The 27850-nt window shown below is 40.8% G+C and overlaps 2 protein-coding genes and 2 long non-coding RNA genes across 6 annotated transcripts; 1 reads left to right on the forward strand and 3 right to left on the reverse strand.

The window, feature by feature from the left end:
* The first annotated feature begins 8670 nt into the window (after positions 1-8670).
* Positions 8671-14392, forward strand: LOC121647181 (galanin peptides-like). 2 transcript variants are annotated; one of them, XM_041996392.1, is made up of 7 exons: positions 8671-8723; positions 8830-8910; positions 10142-10196; positions 10512-10583; positions 12093-12179; positions 13614-13685; positions 14047-14392. In XM_041996392.1, the coding sequence occupies exons 2-7, from the start codon at positions 8830-8832 to the stop codon at positions 14106-14108; spliced, it is 429 nt and encodes a 142-aa protein (XP_041852326.1). In that variant the 5' UTR covers positions 8671-8723; the 3' UTR covers positions 14109-14392. The 2 variants fall into 2 exon arrangements, with proteins under 2 accessions (XP_041852326.1, XP_041852327.1); XM_041996393.1 differs by lacking the exon at positions 10512-10583.
* Positions 14393-18028: 3636 nt separating this feature from the next.
* LOC121647186 lies at positions 18029-19981 on the reverse strand. Of its 2 annotated transcripts, none has more exons than XR_006011803.1 (4): positions 19340-19981; positions 18883-19084; positions 18122-18192; positions 18029-18062 (listed from the first exon to the last, which is right to left on the reverse strand). It is a non-coding gene; the product is annotated as an uncharacterized LOC121647186 (long non-coding RNA). The 2 variants fall into 2 exon arrangements; XR_006011804.1 differs by having other exon boundaries at positions 18122-18204; positions 18881-19084.
* Positions 19982-21725: 1744 nt separating this feature from the next.
* Positions 21726-22651, reverse strand: LOC121647188. Its single transcript, XR_006011806.1, has 3 exons — positions 22627-22651; positions 22370-22423; positions 21726-21811 (listed from the first exon to the last, which is right to left on the reverse strand). It is a non-coding gene; the product is annotated as an uncharacterized LOC121647188 (long non-coding RNA).
* Positions 22652-22761: 110 nt separating this feature from the next.
* On the reverse strand, positions 22762-24464 carry LOC121647482 (lymphoid enhancer-binding factor 1-like). The gene is made up of 5 exons (XM_041996977.1): positions 24378-24464; positions 23781-23842; positions 23613-23669; positions 22998-23148; positions 22762-22911 (listed from the first exon to the last, which is right to left on the reverse strand). Exons 3-5 carry the CDS (start codon positions 23666-23668, stop codon positions 22762-22764), a joined length of 357 nt encoding a protein of 118 aa, XP_041852911.1. The 5' UTR covers position 23669; positions 23781-23842; positions 24378-24464.
* Between the last annotated feature and the right edge of the window lie 3386 nt (positions 24465-27850).

Raw genomic sequence — 27850 nt, forward strand, 5'->3', positions numbered from 1 at the left:
GTGTCTTTTTCTGAGCAAGGCCTTAATCAGGTCTATATCAGAATAATAAACAAAACCACTGACTTTGCTCCTAAACGTCAGGTCAGTTACTTATTGTTCCACATGTTTGAATGGATCTCACCTTAGGTTTGTGTCTAAACTTTTCTTTTAATCCATTAATAATCACTGTACTTACTGCAACCTATAGTTGTCGCTCTGATAATATAATATTTGTATCCTTTGCACATCATTCAACATTCTGTATTATCTTTGCACTTCCTTTATTTACATAGTCATATTTACATATCAATATCTGATAGCTATTTTCATTATTACTTCATCTTGCCACTGCACTTTATCTGCCAATTCACTCTGTATTCATATTTTTTTTCTCTAACTTATTCCACTCTGGATTTTTTATGTTATTACTGGACTACTGTAACAACGTAATTTCCCTTCGGGGATAAATAAAGTTGTCTGTCTGTCTGTCAATAAAGCTTTTAGTGAATTCATATGGGACAATAAACTTCTCAAAGTATGTCTAAATGCAGAAGCCCAAACCACAAAAAGTCTACAAAATTAGTTATTGGCTTGAAATCAACAACATGCACTCTGGACATGATACCATCCGACTTTTTAAAAACAGTTTTTACCTCAGTAGAAAGTGATCTCGTACTGATAGTTAACAGCTCGCTGGCATCAGGCATTTTTCCCAAGTCACTAAAGATAGCTGCTATTAAGCCTCCTAAAGAAAAGGACTCTAGACGCCTCTATAATGAACAACTATAGACCTGTCTCTAACCTCTCTTTTATTTCCAAGATTATTGAAAAAGTTGTATTTCACCAGCTTCATGACTTTTTAAATGAAAGTGGAAATCTTGATAAATTTCAGTCCGGCTTCCGACCTCATCACAGCACTGAAACAGCTCTGGTCAAAGTGTTAAATGACATTAGGTTGAATACCGATTCTGGTCAAGTATCAGTCCTGGTTCTGTTGGATCTCAGTGCTGCGTTTGATACTGTAGATCACAGAATCCTGTTGCACAGGCTGGAAAACTGGGTTGGACTTTCTGGAGCGGTCCTTAACTGGTTCAGGTCCTATTTAGAAGGCCGAAGTTATTTTGTTACGATCGGCAGCTATGAATCTGAGCGAGTGGCCATGACTTGTGGAGTCCCCCAGGGGTCAGTCCTTGGACCTCTTCTGTTCAACTTGTATATGCTCCCTTTGGGTAAAATATTACAAAACTATAGCATTAGTTATCAAAGTTATGCAGATGATACACAACTTTATGTGTCTCTGTCACCAGATGACTGCAGTCCAATAGACTTAATGTGTCAGTGTCTGGAGCAAATAAACACCTGGATGAGGGAGAATTTTCTACAATTAAATGAAGACAAAACTGAGATTATTCTGTTTGGTAGCAAAGAGAAGAGGGTCAGCATTGGCAAACACCTGGAGACTCGGGCTCTTAAAATTACCAACCAAGTTCGTAACCTGGGAGTGTTGATAGACTCAGATCTGACTTTCAGCAGCCACATCAAAGCTGTCACTAAGACAGCTTTTTACCAGCTCAGAAACATCAACAGAATTAAAAGATTAGTCTCCCAGAAAGACCAAGAGAAACTCATCCATGCATTCATCTCCAGTAGACTGGATTACTGTAATGGTCTTTTAACAGGACTTCCTAAAAAGAGCATTAAACATCTGCAGCTCATCCAGAACGCTGCTGCTAGAGTTTTAACCAGGACTAAGAGATCTGAACACATCACACCAGTTTTAAAATCTTTACACTGGCTTCCAGTCAGTCACAGAATAGATTTTAAAACCCTTCTGATCATTTACAAATCCCAGAATGGTTTAGGCCCAGAATACATCTGTGATATGTTCAGAGAATATAAACCTAGCAGAGCTCTTAGATCCAAAGACTCTGGTCAACTAGTCCAGGCCAGAGTCCAGACTAAACATGGAGAAGCAGCATTTAGCTGTTATGCTGCAAACAAATGGAACAAACTGCCAGTGGAGATTAAACTTTCCCCAAATGTAGACATTTTTAAATCCAGGTTAAAAACTTTTCTTTTCTCATGCGCCTATGCATGAAATCTGCACGGTAACTTTTTTTTTACTTATCTTGCTTTTAATCATTTTAATGTAATTTATTATTTTATTGTGATTATGTGTTGATTATGTGTTGATGCCTTTTACTATTCTAAATATCTGTAATGTCTTTGTTTTATGTAAAGCACTTTGAATTGTCCTGTACATGAAATGTGCTATACAAATAAACTGCCTTGCCTTGCCTTGCCTTCCCCATATACAGACTGGTTTAATCTTCTATCTTCAACACCTCTTACAGACTTGGTATCCCAGTTGTCCCCATTTCTCTTTTTTTGAGCCTTTACTGGCAACCCAGGTGTCATTAAACCATCAAGTCCTCCAGTCAAAACTACCATGTAGGTTGTTTGTTCATGCCATTAAATGTGACCCTCTACAGTACAAGAGGCAGGATGGAAATATGATTCATATGAGTGTTTCCACAACGGAGCAGATGCCATTTTCAAGTGTCCTTTAATGAACCACAAAGTCCTCATATGGAGGAGGGTGGAGGATGGTGCAATTACCTGCAGGGCCTTTATGTGTATTCAACACCAACATGTGGGAAGTTTCACTGAAAAATCAGACACAACAACACATTTGTCACTAATAGTTGTGACTAATAGTTGTAATAATACAAATTGTTTGGAGTTAAAATAAATGACTATAGTTATCACTAAAACATTTCCTTTTAGGACAACTGTCCCCTTCATTGACAGCATTTTGCTAGTTGTCTTGGTTACATGTAAACAACTGGTTTGGTTAAAGGTCTGGTAAGTGAGAATCACTGACGTGGAGGTAAAGATGGGCATTAAAATTACTTGTAAATGTACAGTGGCCAAATTAAAGCTTCACACACAGAGTTGTTTGTCCATTCAGAGACACCGTAGAAAAAGTGCAACTATGGCAGCTGCAGATATGTGGACCCACAGCAAGTATATAAATGGTTCATTCTAAGAGAATAAAAAAGATAGCAGTTATTTTAGTAAAGTGATTAGATACCAATAGAAACACAGTTGATATCTTTGATTTTGTCAGACAGCAACATATTCTGGTTCTGTTTAGAAATCCAAACCTTTTGGTTCAGTTTAAAAAAGAACCAAAAAACAACCAAACTTACAGCATTTAAAGTTACACTACTGTATGTAACTTTCTCATCTTAAAACTATGCATTTCTGAGTTGTTTTTATGGTACACTCACATTTGTTATACATTCCTGGAACTGTTGTTGCCCTGCAGCATCCCAACCTAGAGAAACCACACTTTGCCACTTTTTCTTCTGGAATGCTGAATCCTGAAGAGACAGGATGAAGATGGATGCTGGCTGGCCACAGCTGCGGCTGGCCGCCGCAACAATAGAAGCACGGAACACAGACCACTCGGATTCAATGTCCCTCGCCTCATCCGGGACATGGTTGAAGCTCTGCTGGAGATGGGAGTTGAAACTCTTTCTGACAGGGGACTCTGCCAGATGTTCCCAGCATATCCTCACAACATGCTTGGGTCTGCCAGGCCTGACCGGCATCCTCCCCCACCATCTGAGCCAACTCATCACCAGGCGGGGATCGGTTGACAGCTCCGCCCCTTTCTACACCCGAGTGTCCAGAACATGCGGCCGCAAGTCCAATGATACGACTACAAAGTCAATCATCGATGTGTGGTCTAGAGTGTCCTGGGGCCAAGTGCACATGTGGACACTCTTATGCCTGAACAAGGTGTTCGTTATGGACAATCCATGATGAGCACAGAAGTCCAGCAACAAAACACCACTCGGATTCAGATCAGGGGGGCCGTTCCTCCCAGTCACTCCCCTCCAGGTCTCGCTGTCATTGCACACGTGAGCATTGAAGTCCCCCAGCAGAATGAGGGAGTCCCCGGAAGGAGTGCTCTCCAACACCCCCTCCAAGGACTCCAAAAAGGGTGGGTACTCTGAACTGCTGTTTGGTGCATAAGCACAAACAACAGTCAGGACCAGTCCCCCCACCTGAAGGCAGACGGGTACTCTGAACTGCCGTTTGGTGCAGAAGCACTAACAACAGTCAGGACCAGTCCCCCCACCTGAAGGCGGAGGGAGGCTACTCTTTCGTCCTCCGGGGTAAACCCCAACATATAGGCGCCAAGTTGGGGGGCAATGAGCATGCCCACACCTTCTCGGAGCCTCTCACCTGGAGCAACTTCAGAATGGAAGAAGGTCAGACCGCCAGGGTCTGTGGTGAGCCCACAGAAGGGGAGGCCTATGTCACCCTTTCGGACTGAGCCCGACAGGGCCCCATGGGCAAAGGCCCGGCCACCAAGCACTCGCCTCCGTGCCCCACCTCCAGGCCTGGCTACATATTAAAACCAAAATTTTAAAATGAACTATGTAATGAATAGGGAGCCAGTGCAGCTGGATTAGTATAGAGGTGACATGAAAACTTGAAAGATTTTGTTATTAGCCTTGCAACAGCATTCTGGAGAAACTTAAACCATTCTAGATAGTTTTCACTTAAAATTAAGAAAATAGAATTACAATAATCAAGACACAGTACAATGATGACATAAAGGACCATCTCCATGTCAGATTGTGACACAAGTGGGTTCAGATTGGCAAAATTTTTTCAATGATAAAAACAAGAATGACACAGCGATTTAATATGAGCATCCAAAGATTGGTCAAGAGTTACGCCAACGTTCCTGACTCAGGGCTTAATAAATGAGACAAGTGGGCCAAGACTCAACTATCGTAGGGAAAAATCTATCAGGGGCATGAACAAGGACTTCCATTTTTGTATCGGTCAGTTGATGTTCTACAGCAGTGTTTCTCAATCCTGGTCCTCGGGACCCCTGCCCTGCATGTTTGAGCTGTTTCTGTACTTTAACACACCTGACTGATATGAATGCCTCATTAGCAGGCTTGCAAAGAATTTGATGAAAAGTTCATCTAATCTAAATCAGGTGTGTTCAAGCTGAAAACATCTGCATGCATGGTGTGTGTATAAGGGCTTGTGAGAGCGAGAGAGATTATGATCAAGATGTGTGTTTTTAAAACTGTTAGGTCATCTACTGTGGTGTGTGAAGATTGGTGTTTCTAATGTGCCAAACTGTTTTTATGTAAAGCACTTTGTGCTACTTTTTGAGTAAAAAGTGCTTTATAAATAAAATGTAATTTGATTTGATTTACTGTTATAAGACAATTAACTTGTGGCCACATGTTAGTTATGTATGGGACTTTATGGCTATAGTATATATGTAGCATGGATAATTATGATTTAATTTGATTTAATTTTAATCTAGGTACGAGATATGATGATGTAACTGAACTTTCTGGGTTCACCTAACTGAACAGTTTGATACAAAATGACAAACAGAGACTGGACAGCAGGCTCCACCACTTTTCTGTTACCCAAAAACTAAAAATCCCACAAAAGCAGGCAACAGTCTGTCTACTTTGTTATAACTCTGGAGGGACATTTGTCCTCCAAAGAAAAAATCCAAAATATTAAACAAGATGGTCTGTTACAGTTAAAACCTGCGATTAGGAGGAATCACAGAATCATAGTTAGTAAGAAACACTTGATTCAGAAGTTTAAGGAGGAAAGTTTGGCACTTATATAACTAGACAAGTTAAACAAATTGTCCAACACATGGCCTCAACTTAATTATCTGTTTTTTACATATTACCTCACACATGGTCATTCAGTGAAATATAATTTCATCTGATATCACCAGACCAGCTCCTTATCTTTGCACCTTTCATACTGTCCTAATATCCCCCCATATTCCCCAGTCCAGATTATTTTCCAACTCTCCAAAAGTATCTTCAGACTAAATGTTGAACAACAGAAAGATTCCTTTTAACTCAAAAATAAAACTTCAAGGATAAATGATTATCTAACTTTTAGCCACTTAACACCCATTTTTGATAAATACTGTTTCTAAAACACACTTCATCCCTTTATGGTAAAAACTTTGTTCTAAATCCTGTTGTATATAATCTGATACCTGTCTTCTGCCCCCTGGTGGATATGTTTGCACTACAACTATTCTGACAAATCACATAGTACCTTTTATTTATGCATATCTATACCTTCGTAGACCACGAAACCTAATGGGGTCAGTGACAGTGTTTATTGCAGCCAAGTTAAAAACAGAATTTAATTTAGGCCCATAAACTTTTTCTTACCCTAACTACGTAGTTTTGATTTCAAGACCTAACATATGTTATTAAACCACAAAGAGTGAATGCCTTCCTATACAAACTTAAGTTTAATATAAAATTGCTCTAAAACACAAATGTCCTGCACACGAGATCTCTGAATTTAGATGAAAGTTGTGATCAGTGTTAAAATATCCCTTAAAGGTAAAATCACATGTTCTGGTCATTCTACGTTCTAATAAATCACTGATCAATGGTGTTTAAAATAATTACGTGCTGGAATATATATTTTGGAAATTGAGAAACTTCCTGAAGCAGATGTGTTTCTGACAGACCTGATCACATTCATACAATTAAAGAAAATTTAACAAATGCAGTATTTTTCTGTCCCTGATAATCCTCACAGCAGCTATAATACACAGCCATTGTTTCATTATTTAGTCAGATGTGTGCTATTTTTAACTGAACTCAGGATTTAGAAAGACATCTCAGATTTTTCTGAGTGTGTGTTTATGCTGTATGTAGGCGTGAACATGTGTTCATCCAGACTGTATAATTATATTATTATTATGAAGAGCTCAGCTGTGTGTAAACCTGTTAACTTTTGATCTTGTTTTTATTTTCTGTCCTGCTGCTCCTCCAGGAGAATTAACCATTGCTCAGGAGGGTGGAGCTGCAGGGCAGATGGCTCGTTCACTGTGTGGGTGTATTTGTGTGTTTACATTTATATGAAAGAGGAAAAAAAGATTTCTGCACAATTATATCAATAAATGGCTGATTGTGCCTGCCAGGCCTGTGATTGGATCTAATGATGCTCTCAATCTTACATGAAGGTAATTGTGTGCAAACACAATTATTTTTTTGCTAAGTACTATCAAAATTATATTTTAATTATCAGACTCAGCTTTACCTTTTAGTGTGTTGTATCTTCTATTTCTTAGAAAGCATTAGCTCATTTTGAATTTGATGGCAGCAACACATCTATAAAAAGTTGGAACAGTGGAAACAAAACACTGAAAAAGTAATCAAAACAACTGGAGGAGCATTTGACCACTAATTAGGTTAATTGGCAACAGGTCATTAACATGACTGGATATAACAGCAGCATTTCAGAGAGGCAGAGGCTTTCAGATGTAAAGATGGACAGAGGTTCACCAATCTGAGACAAACTGGGTGTAAAAAATTGTGGAACAATTTAAAAAAGAATGTCCCTCAACATAAAATTATAAAGACTTTGAAGATCTCACCATTTACAGTGTATAACATCATCAAAAGATTCAGAGAATCAGGAGGAATCTGTGCTCGTGGGACAAGGCTTTAGGTTAAACTGGCTGCTGGTGATCTGCATTAAAACCAGACATGATTCTGTACTGGAAATCACTGCATGGACTGCAGTTCACCCTGAAACCAACAAATGCAGGTTAAAGCTCTATCATGCAAAGAAGAAGTTATATGTTCTAGTTCTGTTGATTCGTTGCTTATTATCTGGTAAATAAATTTGTATGTTTGTTTTCTATCTATCTATCTATCTATCTATCTATCTATCTATCTATCTATCTATCTATCTATCTATCTATCTATCTATCTATCTATCTATCTATCTATCTATCTATCTATCTATCTATCTATCTATCTATTTTAGAGCAACATCTGCTTTTCACAGAAGACCTTGCATATTTCAGCAAGACCATGCTGAACCACATCCTGTATCCATCACAACAGCATGGCTTCACAGGAGAAGAGTCCAGCTGCTGAACTGGTCTGCCTGCAGTTCAGATGTTTCACCAATGGAAAACATTTGGAGCATCATGAAACCAAAAGGTCCAGAACTGTAGAGCAGCTAGAATCCTGCATCAGACCAGAATGGAACAACATTCCTCTTCTAAACCTCCAGCAGCTGGTCTCCTCATTTCCCAGATGTTTCCAGACATGTTAGAAGTAGAGGAGATGCTACACAATGCTGAACATCAACGTGGAACTACTTTTTACAGACGTGTTGCTGCCATCAGATTCAAAATGAGCTCATATTCCCCATGGCATGGTAAAGAGTCCCAGTTTGAATATCAAATATGTTTTTACTGGAAATAAAATATGGGTTGACAAGATTTATATATATATATATATATTCTAACTCACAACTTTGAAATTGGAGTTCAACAGCCTAATGAATTCGGATCATCGATGAGAAGACGTTTGATTGACTTTTGGAGATGCTCCAATATGAACTCAGACAAAACAAGAAGACGTGATTTTCATGTCTTTTTTTTTTTTTTTTTTTTTTTTTTTTTCCTAATGCAAATCTATGAGGGAAAATGTGATGAATTATATGATTTCGCTAAATGTTATGCGCTGTGCTCGTGACCTGCGGGGTGTGGGGAGGGGGCACTGCTGACGGCAGCGGGTCGGGATGGAGGGACCATAAAAGGTGGACGGAGTCCTCATTGCATCTGAACCAGACGCGCCACACAAGTTCTGCTGCAGCTCATTCCTCCATCCGACAGGAAGCTCCAGTCAAAGGTGAGCTTTGACTTTCCTCCACCTGTGTGTGATGAAGATGAAGATGTGATGAAATATAGAGTGTGTGATGAAGTTTGTGCTGCATCTTCATCTCTTCGTCTTTCAGATGCAGAGGTGCTTCGGGATTTTTTGCGTGTCACTCATCTTTTGCGCCACCCTGTCTGAGACCATCGGGCTGGTCATTGCGGTAAGTTTAAATATTTACGCAGTTTTCTGCTTCTATATGCGGCGTTTCTGGAGGGGGGTGAAAAAACCAGGAAGGAAAACTCAGATAACCAATATATGATAGTAATTATATTTACAATAAGAAATAAAGTATTATTTAATCCTCGTCAGTTAAGTTGTTCATCCGCTGTGGACGTCTGGACCTAAAGAGACAGACAAATATAAGAGACAGCAGCTTTTATTTATTTATGAATTTATGTAAATCTTTAACCAAACAAATTAAATCAATACAAACATGACTGTCAAATACGTGAATGAAAAGGAGCAGAAAGAAAAAAGAAATCATATATAATCTGCCCCTCTCACACGAATTATTAATAAACTAAACATATAATAAAATTAAAATGAAAGCAGCTGCAAGCCAACACGTCTCCGGTTTCCAACAGATATGTTTAATACTTCTTTTTATCTACACATCACTTTAGTCTGCTGGAGGGACAAAATAAATAACTGGGTCAGAATTTATATATTTAAAAAAATGGAAAAAACCTTTACTTATTGACTTAAAACCAAAGAAATTAAATAATCAGTTAAAGCATAAGAGTCACATCAGAAGCAACTTCATGAGTTCTTATATATCAACAGTTTTTACAGTGAATTGTTTGCAATGAAAACATTTTATTATTGTATCCAAATAACCTAAAACGTCCTCAATAAAAATCTAAACAGAACCACATCTGATCCTCCAGTTACAAGTTTTCAAACTCACCTGAAAAAAACTAAGTGTAAACTTGAATCAACCGGACTGATGTGAGTTAGTAGAAGTTAACTGAACTCCATGTGAGTCTGTCAGTCCATGAGGTGGATGAAGAAATTTGATGTGATAAAATCACATGAAAATGAGAGGTGATGCGTCACATGATGAGTTCAGGTTTGCCTCACTGAAATGAACTGGTGATCTTAAATGCAGCAGGAACTGGGTGTGGACATGGTTTTAGCTAAAATAATGTCAGACCCCCGACTCTCTCTGCAGCAGCTGCCCGGGTAACTGGTTTTAATCTCAGGGACTCGTATTTATGGAGTTCAGTTAACGTCTACTAACTCACATCAGTCTCAAATTTTTGGTGACTTGCTACGTCAGAAAAAGGCAGAACTGATCTCCCTCTTGGTTAGTTTCTGATTGAAGTAAATCTGGATTTTTATTATAGACTTATTAGTAAATTAGAAAAAATCAGTGTCTGTGCATCTTGCAGGCAAAGGAGAAGCGAGGCTGGACTCTGAACAGTGCTGGATACCTGTTAGGTCCTCGTAAGTATAACCTGCACACACACGCTTGCACACACAGTAAACGTGGTGTATTTTAGTTTTGCTTGAAATGTAAGAGATGGTGGCACTCGTCTTTCTGTTGGTGTGTTTTATGTCCCTGCATGTAATTTAAAGCTTACCTCATTTTCTAAAGAGGACTAATTAAGTGAATATTCGGTATCAAGGAGTGCGTGTGTGTGTGCGTGTGTGCGTGTATGTGTGTGTGTGTGTGTGTGTGTGTGTGTGTGTGTGTGTGTGTGTGTGTGTGTGTGTGTGAAGCCCAGGTAAAGGTTGCCCCTGCCTCATCCTGTGTTTCAGGTCGTATTGATCACCTAATTCAGATAAAGGATTCTCCCAGTGCCAGAGGCAGAGACGAGCTGGTCACACAATGTAAGATAGAAACATCGGCCGCTGCAGGGCTTTGGTGTCGGTGCAGGAATTGCTTCATCCAGACATCCCGCATTTCAGCTTTTTCAGAAGGACACTGCTGCCATCCTGCTGTAGTCTGTGCTTCTGCATCCCATACTCCATTTCTGTCTGCATGCTTTATCAAGATTTTACTTTCTTACTGTACCGGGATTTGGTGATACTGATGCCGCGGTATTACTGACACTGGGCCGTATCTGGTACTCTATTATCAGAACATTAAACCTGATACATCATTATGGACATTTCTGTCCTTTTGAGCAAATTTTAATCTCTCAATCTGGTCGTCATCTTGACCGTGTTATATGACACAATTCCTCATGAGAAAGTCTCGCTTCATAAATTGTAAGATTCGGTTTTTAAATTTTGCTAACAGTATTTTTTGCTCAGGCCTATAACGGGACTGATTTCAGTGGTGAACTGTAAAAATCACAAAAGTGACTATTTATCCACAAAATAAACCCCTAACACCACAGAATCCACAATTACATTTTGTAAAAAGTGAATATATATTTATTCAAAATGTGGGTTTAATTTGATTTATCCAACTTTTATCTAGAGGAAAAGAAGATGCCTTCATTTAAGAAATTAAGTAGTTGATTAAAAATGTTCTGCTTTTTCAGGAAAAATAAATATAAAGATCAGAACCTGAAGGGCCCAAAGAGATACACGGAGAACTTTATACTTATATAAGAACATCATTTTTATTATTGTTTTTACTGTAATCGAGCATGAAACTCAGAGCACACACAAACAGGTCCGGGGGTCTGAGTTCAAACATCACTTGAGTTAATAATGAGGCCCCCAGATGAGTCAGAAGAGTTTCCACTTAACTTCTTTCCCCTGAACGCGCTGGTAATGACCACTCAGGTGGTGAAGTGCTGCGATGTGTGTGAACTTAAATAATAAAGACACACTTGCAAACACGGAAAGGAAAACTACAAGAAGCTCATCTAAGACATGAAATTAAAATATCTTTCATATCTGTAGCTTCATGGTGAGTTTGTGGGATGAGCATCATGAAAACTCATCATCACTTTGCTTTTCTCTGACATACTTGTGTGTTTTCATCATTATTCTGCATCACCTCGTCTGCTGCTGCCCATCCTGTTAGAAACACATGCTGTTCATTTTGTTCTGCAATTCCATGAGCCAAGCCCTGCAGGTGGTTCGTACCAGTCTGGAAAGTGAACAAATCATTAACAAATAGAATACTATGCTGAATTATCCCACAGTAAACGATGTCCTTTAACTCTTGTCAGCAGATTCAGGTGCAGGTGTGCATTGTGGATGTCTGTGTGTCTGTATGAGACCTCTGAAGCAGAGTATTTATCCTCAACATGAGGAAATGTTTTCAGCCTTACATGACTGAGAGAAAAATTTAGTAGCTGGAAAATAAAACTTGAAATTTTTTTTTAATCAAACCTCTCCTGTGGACTTTGAATCTGACTGTGATCACTCTTCACTGTCCAGATGGGATAGATGGACACAGGACTCTTGGAGAGAAGTCGGGTCTGGCTGGGAAGAGGGACATGGGCCAGGATGAGGACTTCAGAACAGGTGTGTCTAAAAAAATGTCCTCTGTTGCTCTGCAAGCTGACTCAAACAAAGTACTAACAGTTTAAAATATTATGTTTCTCCAAGGATTTAATTATTTTCAGATTATTTCATTCAGTAATTTAAAGTTTTACAACTTTGCCACTAAATATTTGCCGTTTTCTGCTCAGCCGTGATGTAAAACCCGGGCTGACGGGTTTCAGTGTGACGGCTGATTTCTTTCACATCCTCGTTCAGCTCCGTACTGACTTTTCTTTACTGTGATTCAGATTCAGATCATGTTTAATATGAATACACCTGAGCGAAGCTCTAAATTAACACCTGACAAGACGCCAAATACAGATTAAACTTCAGTTTGGCCGGTAGAAATAAAAACTTACGGCCACTGTGGCAGCTGATTCTTTAACAATGCATCTTAGAGGTGAACAAGAAGAGCCGACTCCCGTCAAAGAGAACTGTTCAGTAGGCAGAGGTGGGGTTTATAACTTCACACCGCCAATCACATTGTAGGACGATTTGGATCATACCACTATGTAAAAGAAGGAAGGGGGCAGGCGCTGCAAAGACAGTGTAGAGCAGGGCTTCTCATTTCAGTCCTACCAGGGTCTCTGTCTCTTTACTTGAAGTATGTCAGACTTTGGCCTTGACTTGATTAGTTTGCTGTGGTTCTGTGTTCAGTTCATTTAAAGGTTTAATTTAATAACAATCCAACCCAACAATAGTATTTAGTTTTTAAAAATAAAGGCTTTTATAAAAAAAAGAAACTTGCTTAACAAAACAAAAACACTTCACAGTTTCTATTTTTGGCTAAAATAGAAGCTCAGAGTGAAACTAAATCGATTGTTTGCAAGTCGATGTTTCTAAGGGTGCTGAATCTTTGGAACGAGCTGAACCTCCACCACGTTGATGAATGAAGCAAATCACTTCCTTCTAACACTGTTCCACGATGCATCATACATCCATTAGCTGCCAGCTGAGCAAATGTGATTTATAAGCTACAGTCGGCACAAAGTGCAGCTGAATGAGGAAGAAAGTTAAAATGAAGTGACGTGTAGAAGATAAACAGAAATGTGGTGGTTGGATGGTGTAAATAACTAGTCTGGTTAGTAACTAGTAAGTTACTTTGTTCCTTGCTGGGAAGGAGAACGCTGAGGATGTTGTTCTTTTTGTTCAGCATTGTCATAAAAAGTATCAATAAAAACAATTTGAAGAAACATGTATGATTGAACACATTCATCTGCACTGATAATCTGGATTATTTTCTCTCTCCAAATAATTGGCCTATGGAAATTCTGACTGACGCTAACTTTAAGAATCTATTAGCCACACTGGCCGGTGATTAGAAGAGCAAACATAGAGCCCTGCACGAGTATCTGAAAGAATATTTCTCTGTTGGACTCATCCTGACCCGTCTCTGGACTCACTTTGCTTCCACAGAAGCCTGGAGAATAGGAGATGCAGACATCATCCACACCGTCATCGACTTCCTGTCATACCTCAAACTTAAAGGTAGGTTTCTGATGAACATTTGCTTAAGAGGAAATTAGCTTTTTACACACTTTTAAAAAAACCAATATAAAAATTTCTTATTAAGGACTTTTTTTCAACCTTTTAAACACTGAAATCTCAACTCTCTGTTTCAACTGATATTTGACTTAGATTTTAGATTCATAACACTCATCAATATTGTAGTGTGTTAAATACACTGATTTACCTTGATGTTAAGTTTATTAGAGTGGAATTTATTATTTAAATGATAAACTTCCATATAGTGGAGGAATCATCTCCATGGTGATGAGCACTGGAGGCTGATAGCATGTTGGTGTGTGTGTGATGTTTGGATGGTGTTGACAGTGTTTGTGTGTTTCAGAGATGGGAGCCTTGGACAGCCTGCCTCCCTCTGTCACATCAGACGAACTGACCTCTCCCTAACGTGTCCGTTTCCTCTCCGTTCACCTCCCTCTGTGTTTCTAATATCTGAGCTCCTGCTGCCCTGAATGTCAATGACTGTATCTCCACTGATGCTTCGATTTTGTCACAATAAAAAGATCAGATATTCCCGTTCCCGGTGTGTAAATACATCTTTTATCCTCTGAAGGCCATTAAACATCTGCTGACTGCTTGTGGATGTAAGTCATGAGGACTTCTGTTGTCTTCTCTCATCTTGTTGTTGTCAGATGGCAGATAATGGAGTGAAATAAACAAATGGCACCAGACTCACTGGGAAACTGGAGATTATTTATTCCCATCACAATCACATTTATTGTATTCATGCTGTCATTGTCAAAGTCAAATTTATTTCTATAGCACAATTTAAAGAACAAATATGTCCAAAGTGCTTTACAGATGTGTGTAAAAAGAAAAGGCCCTACAAAATTAAACCTAGAAGCAAAACGTGTACAACGAAATGACTAAAACAGATTAAAACAAAGAGACACCACAACAAAAACATAAAAGCCTGCGGACACTCAAACTTAAAGTAAAAGTGAACTCTGTGCACTCTGTCCTCTGATGGAAATGGGATCACTTGTGCACACGCGCATGTCTGTGTGTGTGCTCACTGCCGTGGACACAGACAGCAGGTGCAGCTATGACAAGCTGTCATGTAAATCAGATAAATAGCATCAGAGTGTACTTATTGGTAAAAGAAAGAGAAAAAACATAGTATAAGCCTGTTGTAGAGGAAAATTACTTAAAATGACCATATTGGATTTATTTTGAAGTATGTACGTAGTGGCATCAATTCCTGTTGTTGTTGTGTCCGCGGTGTCAGCGTTGGCTACTAATGTAAGTAGTAATACGCTGTAAAATACTTTACATGTGTATGTAATCCACACTGGCAAATGAAAACATCTGAACTTGACATTATCTCGGCAAGAGAAGATGATTTTGGACGGAGACAACAGAGGAAAACAGCTGTGTTTGCTAAGATCTCGCAGAGTCTCGGTAAGTAACGCGAGAGTAACGTAACCTTACTGGGAAAAAGACAAAAAATTGATCTGCAAGTTTTATGAATCGATATTGGATTTATTAAATTTGAATTGAATCAAATCGATTTATCAATTTATTAAACCCAGCCCTATACTGAACTCATTCCTTAGACAACATTGCATATTATATGTGTTTTTTAGTATTTAGTGTGATGAATGCAGTTGGATAAAAACTGTTTTTGAATCTGTTTGGCCTGGTTTTTATTGTTCTGCAATGTCTGCATGATGGCAATAGTTCAAATAGAGAGTCCAGGGTGTGAATTGTCCTTAATGACAGTCTGTGCTCTTTTAAGGCTACAGGAACTGTATAGTTCTTCTAGTGTTTGGAGAGCGCAGCCCACGATCTTTTGAGCCATTTTAATTTCCCTCTGGAGCACTTTCCTCTGAGCTACTGGCAGCTGCTTTATCACACACAAATACAATACAATAAGATGCTCTCAATAGAGCTTGATAGAAGGATACCAGCAGTCTGCCGAATTTGTGATATGACCCCGTACCAGGTATTTGAAGTACTTCATCACTGCTGGGGTGAGTGTGACTGGCCGGTAGTCATTGACACTGGTGATGTGGGGTTTCTTGGGCATTGGGACCATGGTGGAGGATTTCAGACAAGGAGGGGCCTCAGGGTGGTGTACAACTGCATCTGGTAGCTTCACCTCGAAGCGGGCAAAGACGAGGTTCAGTTCCTCTGCCAACAACACGCCACTGAGGTTAGTCCTGTAGTCGGTGAGTTGCTGAACTCCCTGCTACACCTGCCTGCTGTCATTGCTGTTCTGATGGTCCTCAGTCCTCCTCTTGTAGTCCAACTTGGCCTTCCTGATGCCTCTCTTCAAGCTGGCTTGGGCCGTGCTGTAGAGAGCTCTCTCACCAGACCTAAAGTCAGTGCTCGTTTCCTTCAGCAGCTGCTGGACCTCCAGATTCTTCCAAGGCTTCCAGTTAAGGTAGACCCGGGTGCGTCTGTTTACCGTTACAGTGTCAGTGCCGTATTTTATGTAACATAAAATGCTGTGAGTGAACACCACGAGATCTGGTTGTTCAAAAATATTCCTGTTGGTCCTCCTAAAGCTGTCCTGTATGTGTAGAGAGGCCCCATCAGGCCAGGTTTTCAGTTTTTGTGGTGGTAAGAGCAGTTTTCCTGAGGGGGGCATATGCAGGGATTAAAATCAGGGACAAATGGTCAGACTGGCCCAGGTGTGGAAGTGATCTAGCCCTATAACCCTTCTTGATGTTAGAATAGACCTTGTCCAGTATATTCACTCTTCTAGTGGCACACTTAGCATGCTGGTGGAATATTGGGATCACTGTCTCTGGGTTGAGTCTGGGTTGCATCACCACAAAAGCCTGATCCCGTCTCTGCTTTAACCAAGACCTTAGCTGAACTAAGAACACATGACTGGATGATCTCAGAGATCTTTTGGGTTTATAAAAACTGAGCAGATTGGATAAACAACTGGATGTTGCATCATATAAAACTTTAAAAGTAAAAGAAAAATCCCAGCATCAGTGTGAAAATGGACAGGTAGCCAGTGTAAACCTGTTAGAACCAGAGTGATGAGTTCATGCCTTCTGTGCAGTTAGTCCAGTCTACAGGTGATGAAGGTGTGAATGCCGCATTGCCTGTTTTTATGTCTGTTTCTGAGAGTAAACATTTTCATGATCTCCTCTCCTCCAGCATCACCATGTTTACTGTTGTATAAAACAGATGTTGGAACTTAGAGGTGAACTCTGAACTCTACACTGCCCCCTGGTGGACGTGTTACCTAACAGCCACACATTCAGGATGTGTGAGAGTGCGACAGTGATGTTTGAAACAAACATACCTATTAACGTACGTAAAGGTACAAACTCCACTACTGAAGCCATCTGCTTCTCTAGTTTGAAAGCACTATCTTAAGCCACTCCAAGATTTCTGTCATTTGGAGAATGCTGAGAGGAAAGAGGGCAAAGTGTGTCTGTTAGGTGATCCTAAGGTGAATGATCACCAAATACAACAACTTTGGTTTTGTTTCCATTTAGGCTACAAATGTCGTCTGTTAACCAGATTTTGACTTTGTTTAAAGAGTTAAACAGGCTGCAATGGGACGATAACATCAGATTTAAAAGGATTTAAACAAATTTGGATGTAATCTGTGTAACAATGAAAGGAAATGTTGTACTTTCTTAAAACTTATTCCAGAGGCAATGGGACCCAAAATGGACCCATGGATGTACACCACAGGAATTTGGGGGCTGAAGAAGAGAATTCCACAATGGTGACATTAAAAAAAACCTTTCAGACAAATAAGGTTTAAACAAAGATAAAATAGTGTCTAGAAGAACAACATGTTCAAGTCTGGATAAAAACATTTTGTAGTCGACTGTTAAATCCACTCTGTAAAAACCGACAGCCCCATTAGGTCATATGGACGTATTTTATTACTTAAACTCCACCTTTTATGATGAGTATTGAGTAATGTGTACTTTCAAAACTCTGGTTTGAGTTTTGCTTTTTGCTTTAATAGAACACATTTACCTTAAATGGAGTAAACAAATGAATTACAAGTTCCATATTCTGATAATAAACTTTAAAATAGAATCTTGAGAGAAACACTATAATAGATTATTTCCCTCTGCAGGTGTGAAGCAAATCTCCTGCTTTAGATTTGTTTCAGCCCAAATGTGAAAACTTTTAGATTTTTCAGCCACATTAAAAAAATGAAGACAGATTTAAAGACAGTAAAATTCCACAAACTGATGAAACTCAGTTATTCTGGTCTCTCTTTCCTGATGATATTTGTGGAATAAGCACAAAAGCTTTAACAATTCAAAGTCACAGAAAGTTTTATTTTCATTTCATTACATTTCAAAATTTATTTCAAACATGTTCTTTTATTTACAATATTTACAATATTTACATCTTCCCGTTTCATGTGTGACAAGTAGGCAGAAATATAAACTTTTATCACCCATTTCTACAACACTAACACACACAACTCTATCACACAACTCAAATTTCCTACTTCATAATGAAAAATGTACACGCTCCCCTCCCTCCCTCCCTCCCTCCTCCCTTTCTCCCTCCCTCCCTCTGTTACGACCCGACTCAGGTGTATGGAAGGGCGTAACAAAGAATACGGTGTGGACAGGTGGTAAGTTACAATGAAAGCACATTTATTTACAGTTTCCGTGAAAAGTGATGGACAACCTGTAAAACAAAATAAAGATAAGCTGGGGTTAGCGGACCTGCAGAAAGAAACAAAACAAAACCTATACCAAACACTCACCGAGTGCACACAAAGACACGACCGCAACTCGGTGAGGAAACTAAAGCCAAACAAAAGCAGCAGGCCCATAAACTAAAGTGACCGTCGTCACAACACAATAAAACACTAACCTAGCCCAGCACTAAAACAATCACCACAAAGTAAACTTAACACAACTAAACACTTAAAGCACCCATTGTGGAAAGGGGAGGTAGTCGCGACACACACACACCCGGTGCACAACATGAGGGGGAGAGCGGCCGAAGCCATTCTGGCTTCTCCCCCTCCAGACCTGCCTCGGCTGCAGCCTTTTCAGCCTGAGCTTCCTCATGAGCTGCAGCCTGACTGGTCCAGAGGAATGCCAGCCACAAAGGGGCGGGGACAAAGACGCTGGCCTTAGCCACTCCGGGCAGCGCTCTGCAGCCCCTAATTAAAACGGCCACAGCTGTCCACGACAAGCAGGGGCCGTAACACCCTCCTCCCAAGAAAACATAAATAATTAAACAAATTAAACAATCAGTCCAGAGAAAAGGCCCCGTGGAAGAGCACTCCCAGTCAGAGGAACGATGAGGTGGTGTGGAGGTGGAGGAAGGAATCCGGAATAATGTGAGGCACAGACGATGAATGGTTCTTGGTCAGAGTCCACTTGATCTGGGTCACTGAAATCCAACTGGGTCTGGAGGAAAAGCAGAGAATGACACGGTTTCAGAAACCAAAGGCTTCATTTGGGTTGAGAATACTGGATCAGTCCTGTTTAAAAAAAAACTTCACATCAACATCAACTAGAAGACAGACAAGGGTTTTTTTCCAGGAGGTGGAGGTTCAATCTGCAGAAGACGTGTTTTACATTGTAAGTTGGAAAGTGCTTGAAGAGATGGAGGTTTTTATTTTCTGAAGGTGTGTGCAGGTGGAGACTGAAGGAGAATTTTACCTGGAGGTTGATGGCAGAAGGTGGAGAGGTTCCTCTGCAGATGGATCACCGTGGTTACAGATGGAGATGGTAACGGTCTGCAGGTGGAAACCTGAAAAACAATGTGGTAAAAGAAAGAACTAAATTCAGCTGGAGAACTTCACTCCTTTAAATATCAACACTTCATCTGTTTAACTTCAGTCTTTGACACAATGCTTTCTTCAGTCAGGACATCTCAGGCACCAGGAAAGGAAAAGAATTATACAATTTTATCATGTGAGACAACTGAAGATGAGAAATGATTTGATAAATAAAGAAAAGTTAACATGATGTTTGTCCATCACAGGGATGGAAGGTGGATTCTTACCTTGGGGGACAGTACTGTGTAAAAGTCTGGAGCCACTCCAGATAAAAAAAAAACCCCAAACAAAACCAAAAGAAGCAGAAAAAGGTCAGAAAAAGAAGCAGAGATTTGCTGAAACACCTTGGCTGCTTTTTGTTCTGTCTGAGTCATGTTGGGTCATTCCTGCCACATGTGGAATGACAATATTCTTCCTCCTGTTCTTTCTGTCTTCTCTGTGTTTTACCAGAAGTTTTAGCTGATTTGATGAAACCTCCATTTGGATATGAACTGGTTTAAATGGCTTACTTGATGTGTTTTTTATTGCTTAAGTTTTCCCTCCATCCTCAACGGACAGTTTGTCTTTTTAGTGGGTGGTGTGAGTAAAAACCCAGATCCTGGTCTACGTCCATAAAAGTCGTCTTTTATGGACTGTGTTCACATTGAGGAGGTTGGAAGCCTCAACACTGGAATTTACCAGAAACCCACACAGACCAGTATCCGCTGTCTGACCAACACCACCCACTGGAACACCAACTGTCCGTCATCAGAACCTCACACCATGTGGCTGAAAAAGTTCCTATGAGGAAAAACTTAAAGAACAAAAACACATTAAGGAAGCACTTCAAACCTGTTTATATCCAAACTGGAATTTCATTAAATCAGCTAAAAAACTGGAACAACACAAAACGGAGAAGACAGAAATAACGGGAGGAAGAATATTGTCCTTCATATGTGGCAGCAGAAACTCAGAAGGATCTTCTCCCAACACGACATCCTGGCTTAGTTCAAACCAAACATCACCCTCAGACAGAGGCTGCTGATTCAGAGGTCAGCGTTAAGAGACAAACACACACATAACGATATGAACAAACAAACAATAATATAAACAAACACATTCCTCCATAACCACTCAGGTCCACAAACAAGTTATAAAGCAGCCAATGTAAAAAGAAAACTTTCAGACCATCAGAAAGCCCAGAGAACAGATGGTGGAGGAAAGTAGAAAAAGCTGCAGGTTTAAAAGCTTCCAGGAAAAGTTGAACTTGTCTTGAGCAACAGAAACTACTGTTCAGGACAAGGTCAACGTTGGAGACAAAAGCAAAGAAAGGAGTGGCACGAGACTTTTACACAGTACTGTTGTTGGAGGAAGAAGCTGCTGGTGCCTGCAGATGGAGTTGGATCTTCTTCAAGTCTGTAAGAGCAGAAAAACAGGCTGTCAATAAGCTGTAGATGGAAGATGACGTCATCTAGGCTACACAGAGAGGTGGAGAATGAACTACATACAGTAAAGAGACAGATGGAAGACGGTGGATTTTACCTGAGGGTGGATGTAGAGGCCACAGGTGGAGATGGACAAAGACTTCTCACTGGCTGAGAGGAAACACTGTAGGTGGAGACGAGGTGGATGTTAACACCAGCCGATGTTGTTGGCTGTAGGTGGAGACGAGGTGGATGTTGACACAAGCCGATGTTGTTGGCTGTAGGTGGAGACGAGGTGGACGTTGACACCAGCCGATGTTGTTGGCTGCAGGTGGAGACGAGGTGGATGTTAAAACAAGCCGATGTTGTTGGCTGTAGGTGGAGACGAGGTGGATGTTAAAACAAGCCGATGTTGTTGGCTGTAGGTGGAGACGAGGTGGATGTTGACACAAGCCGATGTTATTGGCTGTAGGTGGAGACGAGGTGGATGTTAAAACAAGCCGATGTTGTTGGCTGCAGGTGGAGACGAGGTGGATGTTAAAACAAGCCGATGTTGTTGGCTGCAGGTGGAGACGAGGTGGATGTTGACACAAGCCGATGTTATTGGCTGCAGGTGGAGCTGTAAGGTGGATGTTAACTTAAGCCGGTGTTGTTGGCTGCAGGTGGAGACGAGGTGGATGGTAAAACAAGCCGATGTTATTGGCTGCAGGTGGAGCTGTAAGGTGGATGTTCTACAGTTGGATGGTCAACACTGTAGAGCAACAAAAACAAGAGAAAAACAAACATTAAACCTTAAATGGAACTATTTACACGGAACTATAAACAGAACTATATACAAAAGTTAATCAGAAATTTAAATAAAAAATGGATGAAGTGGCTCTGAGGAGGATTTCAGTCTGTTGGTCCCAGAACTTCTGGTCTACGTTCTGGGACCACGGCCACTCGTCTGCCTACAAGAGAGAAGAAACATCAATGATTAAACAGTTTCAGTGAATTTTAAATGTTATGATCAATCATTTGATTGACAATCAGGTTAATAAATTACACATTAGCTTCATCAAGGACGTCAACTTTTAGTTTTGTCTTAAAAACAAAGTGTGTCAGCATTTCGTCCCCAGACAGACAGAAAGCGGGATGAAAACTAAAAGCCCTGCCACCCATTCTAGTTCAAGACATTTTCTGTACCGCAAGTCTGTCAGTGTTTTGGGAACGACTGGAAATAAGAAACAATCAGATGTTTTTAAAAGTGCTATATAAATAAAAATGGCATGGCATGGTAAATGAAAGATAGCTGCTCTAGAGACGTGTTTGATGTGAGAACTAAAGGACTAATCCTGGTCAAGAATGACTCCAAGGTTCCTGCCATTCAGAGGAACTAACTGACTGGCTACCTTTAAGGATTTAAGGGCCAAAAAATCAGTATAATGCTGAATGGGTGGACTCTGTCTGGGCTCGGGGTGGTGAACTAGTGGAGGACCTAGCAGGATCCACCAGGAGGCGGGGCTTACCTCAGACATCAGAGGCAGGTGCTGCAGACCCTCCCTCAGGCTGAGAAGAGGAAGCTGCAACACAAATACACAAAAGCACCATCAGCCTTCTGAGACAACTTCAAGAAAGATTTTAATTCTAACCCTGACTGTGATCTTCATCTTAAAGTTTTATTCAGCTGATTTCTTCAACGTGTGTCTCTGTTGTTCAACAATAACGTTTTAACAATGTGGGACCTTTGGACCTATGGGACACATGCTGTGAAGTCTTGTGTTACCTCCAGAGCTGCTAGGAGCTGTGCTCCCCTGGCACCTCCTCTTCCTCTTCTGGCCCTAAAAGTGAAAAAGACACATTTGATTTTTCCTCTGATACCAGCTGATAGAAACTCTTTGCTGTCACCGTTTCATCAGCGTCAGTGCAGTGAGGTGATCATGTCTGAGCACAGCGTACGTACGTAGTTGTCGCTGCTGGACCACTGGGGGTGCTGCTGCTCATGGCGGCGCCTCGCTGAGTCGGCCTCCTGGTAGTACTTGGCCTGCTGCTCGGTGGACAAGGACTTCCACTGTGGACAGACCACAAAATACTGTCAGCCTCTCAGATCAGAAACCAGCATCAACACAGGATGCTTAGCGGATCAAGTTTACTTACTCTCTCCCCCAAGATGGTGTTCACCGCCGCGCTCCCGGTGTGGCCAAGCTCAGCCACCACACTCGCCCTCTGCTCCTTCAGAAAGAGCATGAAGGCGTTGGGTGGCTTCTTCACGTATGGCGGCTCGCTGTCGTCATCTCGCTTCCTCTTCCTGCAGCCACAAAACAGAATAAAAACCAGTCAGAGGAGAACTCGTGTTTCCATTGTGACTCACAGTAAGGAAAAAAGTACTTTACACCTTAAAATCCTTCAGGTTTCGCTTACAATGAGTTTTTATGGATAAAAGATTTGTTGTGGACCAACTATTTTACTGGACTACTTTTACTGGACCCTTGTGGATGTAACAGGACCCCTTTTGTTACAGCATCATTTGCTACTGGAGAACAGCATGGCTTCACAGATAAATTGCATTAGTGACTGGTCGAAAATAAATGTATAAAATGAATCTGTTGTTATGATTTTAGCCTGGAATGGTATACATCATTCCAATCTCAAGAATCCTAACTTTCCATGGGACACAGATATTGAGGCAACAAAGCAGAAACCTGGTCCACTGGCACAGATCAGGAGAGAAGAAAAGAAGATCTGGAGTGAAAGCATCCACTGAAAACTTACTGTGAGCAGCAGGCGCTCTGGGTGGTTGCAGCGGGGCGGGGGTGGTGCACCGGCATCCTGCAGAGACAGACACACACACACATTTAACAGCAGGAAGACAGTGTGGACATACAAACAGAGGCTCAGCTGCTGGTGTTAAACATTGATCAGGACTTGTCTTTTACTTACAGGTATCCAGGAGGGACCACTAGCTGCCCATTAACGAGCCAGAGAACTGGCAGAGAGTTCACCTGTAGACACAAACACACAGAACAGATGTGAAACAAGCTGCTGTGGTGACGTCCACCCACCAGCTCACACACACATACACACTTTCATCCATTTTAGGAAAGAGTGGGAACGGGGGACATGTTCACCTGTTTGATCGGATTCATCTAACCAGCTACTAGATGATTCTTTATCACCAAAACTGTTTAAATTATTCATCTTTTTAAATAAACCATGTTTTTTTACCTTAGTGTTATTTTTGTCACTTTTCCGACTTCATTCGTTTATTGCTTGATGCTCTACAAGTTTGTTTTTTCTTAAATTATTGTTTTAGTTTCAAGTTGATTTATTGAATTTAATTTGATCTGTTGCTACATTTAACACTTTGTTACACCTGACCTCTGAGCTCTTACAAACCAGATTTATTCATTTATTTTTATCAATTTAGCTCCAATTGTTGTGAAATCTTCCTCATTGATCAGCATCTTTATGGATAAAGTAGAATGAACATCTGTCCGTTCCCTCCACTCTCACCTGTTCCTCACTGTCAGCACCTACCTGACCGGTCAGGTGAGCCGGCTGCAGGATGATGGGAGCAGGGTTGGCTGGACCCAGCACTGCAGAGAGACCAGGAGGAGGAGGTGGTGGAGCAGGAGAAGGAAGAGGGGAGATGAAAGAGGAAATGGTAGAAGGAGGAGTAGGGTAAAATAAAGGAGGAGGAGGAGGAGAAACAGTAAGAAAAGGAAGAGGAGGAGAAGGAGGAGGGGGAGAAGGCGGAAGAGGAAGAGGAGAAAGAGGAGGGGGGGAAGGAGGAGGAGGAAGAGGAGAAACAGTAAGAAGCGAAGGAGGAGAAAGAGGAGGAGAAGAAGGGGAAGCAGGAAAAGGAGAAAGAGGAAAAGAACAGATAAAAGAAGAAACACTAGAAGGAGGAGAAGGGCAAGACAAAGGAGAAACAGAAGGAGAAGGAATAGGAGGAGAAAGAGGAGGAGGAGGAGGAGGAGAAGGGGAAGCAGGAAAAGGAGAAAGAGGAAGAGAACAGATAAAAGAAGAAACACTAGAAGGAGGAGAAGGGCAAGATAAAGGAGAAACAGAAGGAGAAGGAATAGGAGGAGAAAGATGAGGAGGAGGAGAAAGAGGAGGAGGAGAAGGGATCAGAGGAGGAGAGGGAGGATGAAGCAGAGATGGAGGAGGTCTGGTGTCCACCACCTCGAGCCCGACAGACCGCGAATACGCTTCGAGGATTTCCTGTGACACAAGATGACATGTTGCTGCAGTTGGTCCTTTAATGTCTCACAGAAATCATTAAGCAGAAACTAAAGCAGGAAACACACCACACACACTCTCACTGCAGATTCATCACACTGACTGCAGACACAAACACATCACACACACTCTCACTGCAGATTCATCACACTGACTGCAGACACAAACACATCACACACACTCTCACTGCAGATTCATCACACTGACTGCAGACACAAACACATCACACACACTCTCACTGCAGATTCATCACACTGACTGCAGACACAAACACATCACACACACTCTCACTGCAGATTCATCACACTGACTGCAGACACAAACACACCACACACACTCTCACTGCAGATTCATCACACTGACTGCAGACACAAACACATCACACACACTCTCACTGCAGATTCATGACACTGACTGCAGACACAAACACACCTGATGCATTTTAGGATTCACCTCTTTAAAAACTACATCAGTCACCTGGACAAGGTCACTTCCACAGAAAAGGAGTTCAGAGCAGAGGAAGCGACCGACTTAACTACATACTTTTACATTCCTGCAGAGCAACATGTACAAACGCTGCAATGTGGCCACGTCACCAGAGAAAAGAAGCCACAGATCAGATTTTACACATCAAACCTTTTAATTCTCAGCTGTGCAGCAGACTTGGACAATAAACTGTCAACTAAAACATTCCTGTTTTTCTCAGGAATCTATTGTAGAGAAATGTCTGATTCTCTCATTACTGGGCACATTGTGACATGAACCTGATGAATTTAAAAGTGAGTCAGGTGACTTACCTGGACCTCCCTGCAGCTCGGACAGTCGCTCCCATTTCCAAAAGGACACAGATTCACATTCTGCAACTAAACACACACATAAGAGACAAACTGTACATGAACAGTGAATGTGACTAATCTGATTTAGTCCTACAAGACCTGCTGTCCTGAAGTAAAGAAGTGATCTTTTAAGTGAATCCAAGAAGTTTGAAAAGCCTTTTAACACAGAGTTCTGCTGCCAGTGTTGAATTCTACTTGTTGGAATATTACCCATTTCATTATTTACTCACTGATCTCCTTTAAATGGTTGAGGTTTATGTCAGAGCAACATTTTAAAGAATTGCCTTTCTTAAAATGAGATAATGAGTCCATCTGCAGTAAAAAAATTCAACTTTTTTTTTTACATTTTGTACTTAGTTTAGCATTTAGACACGTTTTAGAACCAGAATATTTTTCATTAATAAAAACATGACCTTAAAAAGCCACTTTTTGTTGTCATTGTTTAACCTAAAACTTCCACCTTAACAAATTTATTTAAAATGTACAAACATATATGATGAACTGAAATATTTATCCAGCTTCAATCACTTATCCAAGGTGGGGTTATGAGGGTGGCAGCTCAAGCAGAGAAGCCCAGACTTCCCATCTCCCGGACAATTCTTCTTCCTCCTTCCACCTCACTTCCTCAGGGAGCCATATCCAGTATTAAAAGTTTATTTTAATGCCGAAACAGTGAAGCAGCAACATTCGTTTTCATGACTGGGAATTGGGCTATTTAACTGCTTGGTAGACTGATAATTATAATACAATGATAACTGCTGGCTTCTCTTTTGGCTCTCCTGACTCAAATGGGATAGTTTAATGTTCATTCTTTGAATATAAACTATTTTGTCTGCGCTCCACAGCAGCAGCGTCATCTGACCGCAGTAACGTGCCGTCTATCAGCTGTCATGTCAGCTACACCTGCGAGGCGAACCGTAATAGCTACCAGAGAAGAGACTAACACAAAAGATGAATTAAGGGGGTAATAAAACCCAGAAAGTGGGCCCAAAACACGGTCAACAATGATGAGGAGGAGTTTATGCTCTCACACCGAGCCCACCGGGCGGCAGGTAATCTAGCGGATGTCAGGTCCGTCAGGTTTCGCGTGAATAACAGCTGATGAACGACACGTTACAGCGGTCACGTGCTGTAACGTGTCACGTGAGGCAAAATGCAGATGAAATAGTCTAAATAAAGATTAAATTATCATTTCTGAACCACAATTACCCTAACGTCTACTTAATAATAAGCAGTAGCGGCCATGAAAATGAATGGAAATTGAAGTTTATTTAGGCCCAATAAATCATATAAATCTCACTTTACAGTCTAAACACAAGCAGCCAAAACAGTAAAGCTTGATACCATTTCTGATTACAGCAAACCTATTTGTCTGCACTTGTAATTAATCCGTTAAAGCAGTAGTTACAACAACACACTTCCTCTGTTAACATGGAAATAAAATGACTGTCAGGTGTGTGTGTTATGTTGACTTGATCCTGAGGGACAGATGCAGACTAGATACCTAAAGAAAACGGCTTCTCTCTCGGACCATCCCTTTCTTGCGAGGGAACCCAATGCTAACGCAAAAGTACTGTGTGCTAACGCAAAAGTACTGCGTGCTAACGCAAAAGTATTCCGAAGGAACGTAATGCTAACGCAGAAGTACTGCGTGCTAACGCAAAAGTACTGTGTGCTAACGCAAAAGTACTCCGAAGGAACGCAATGCTAACGCAAAAGTACTGCGAGTGAATGCAAAAAAAAAAAAAACCCCAAATTAAAACAAAATAAAAAAACAAAACATGACCCATAACGATGCCCAATTGTTTACAACGAAACAACCAACATGGCGGTCGACCCACAATACACTGCGGCTATTCCGAGTCAACATTCTTGAAGAAGAATTTCAACGGTTTATCCGAATGTCAGCTTTTTCAAGTGCAGAAACATTTA

Source organism: Melanotaenia boesemani, chromosome 10, assembly GCF_017639745.1.
Source record: "Melanotaenia boesemani isolate fMelBoe1 chromosome 10, fMelBoe1.pri, whole genome shotgun sequence".
NCBI lineage: Eukaryota > Metazoa > Chordata > Actinopteri > Atheriniformes > Melanotaeniidae > Melanotaenia > Melanotaenia boesemani.

Bases quoted from the DNA above. Each gene is read 5' to 3' on its own strand.
- LOC121647181 (XM_041996392.1), top strand. From the start codon at position 8,830: ATGCAGAGGTGCTTCGGGATTTTTTGCGTGTCACTCATCTTTTGCGCC. The intron at 10,197-10,511 runs GTAAGTATAACC...CCTGTGTTTCAG, and splicing joins TGGATACCTGTTAGGTCCTC to GTCGTATTGATCACCTAATT. The intron at 13,686-14,046 runs GTAGGTTTCTGA...TGTGTGTTTCAG, and splicing joins GTCATACCTCAAACTTAAAG to AGATGGGAGCCTTGGACAGC.
- LOC121647482 (XM_041996977.1), bottom strand. From the start codon at position 23,668: ATGCCGGTGCACCACCCCCGCCCCGCTGCAACCACCCAGAGCGCCTGC. The intron at 23,149-23,612 runs GTAAGTTTTCAG...TTGTGGCTGCAG, and splicing joins CAGAGCGCCTGCTGCTCACA to GAAGAGGAAGCGAGATGACG. The intron at 22,912-22,997 runs GTAAGTAAACTT...GTCTGTCCACAG, and splicing joins ACACCATCTTGGGGGAGAGA to TGGAAGTCCTTGTCCACCGA.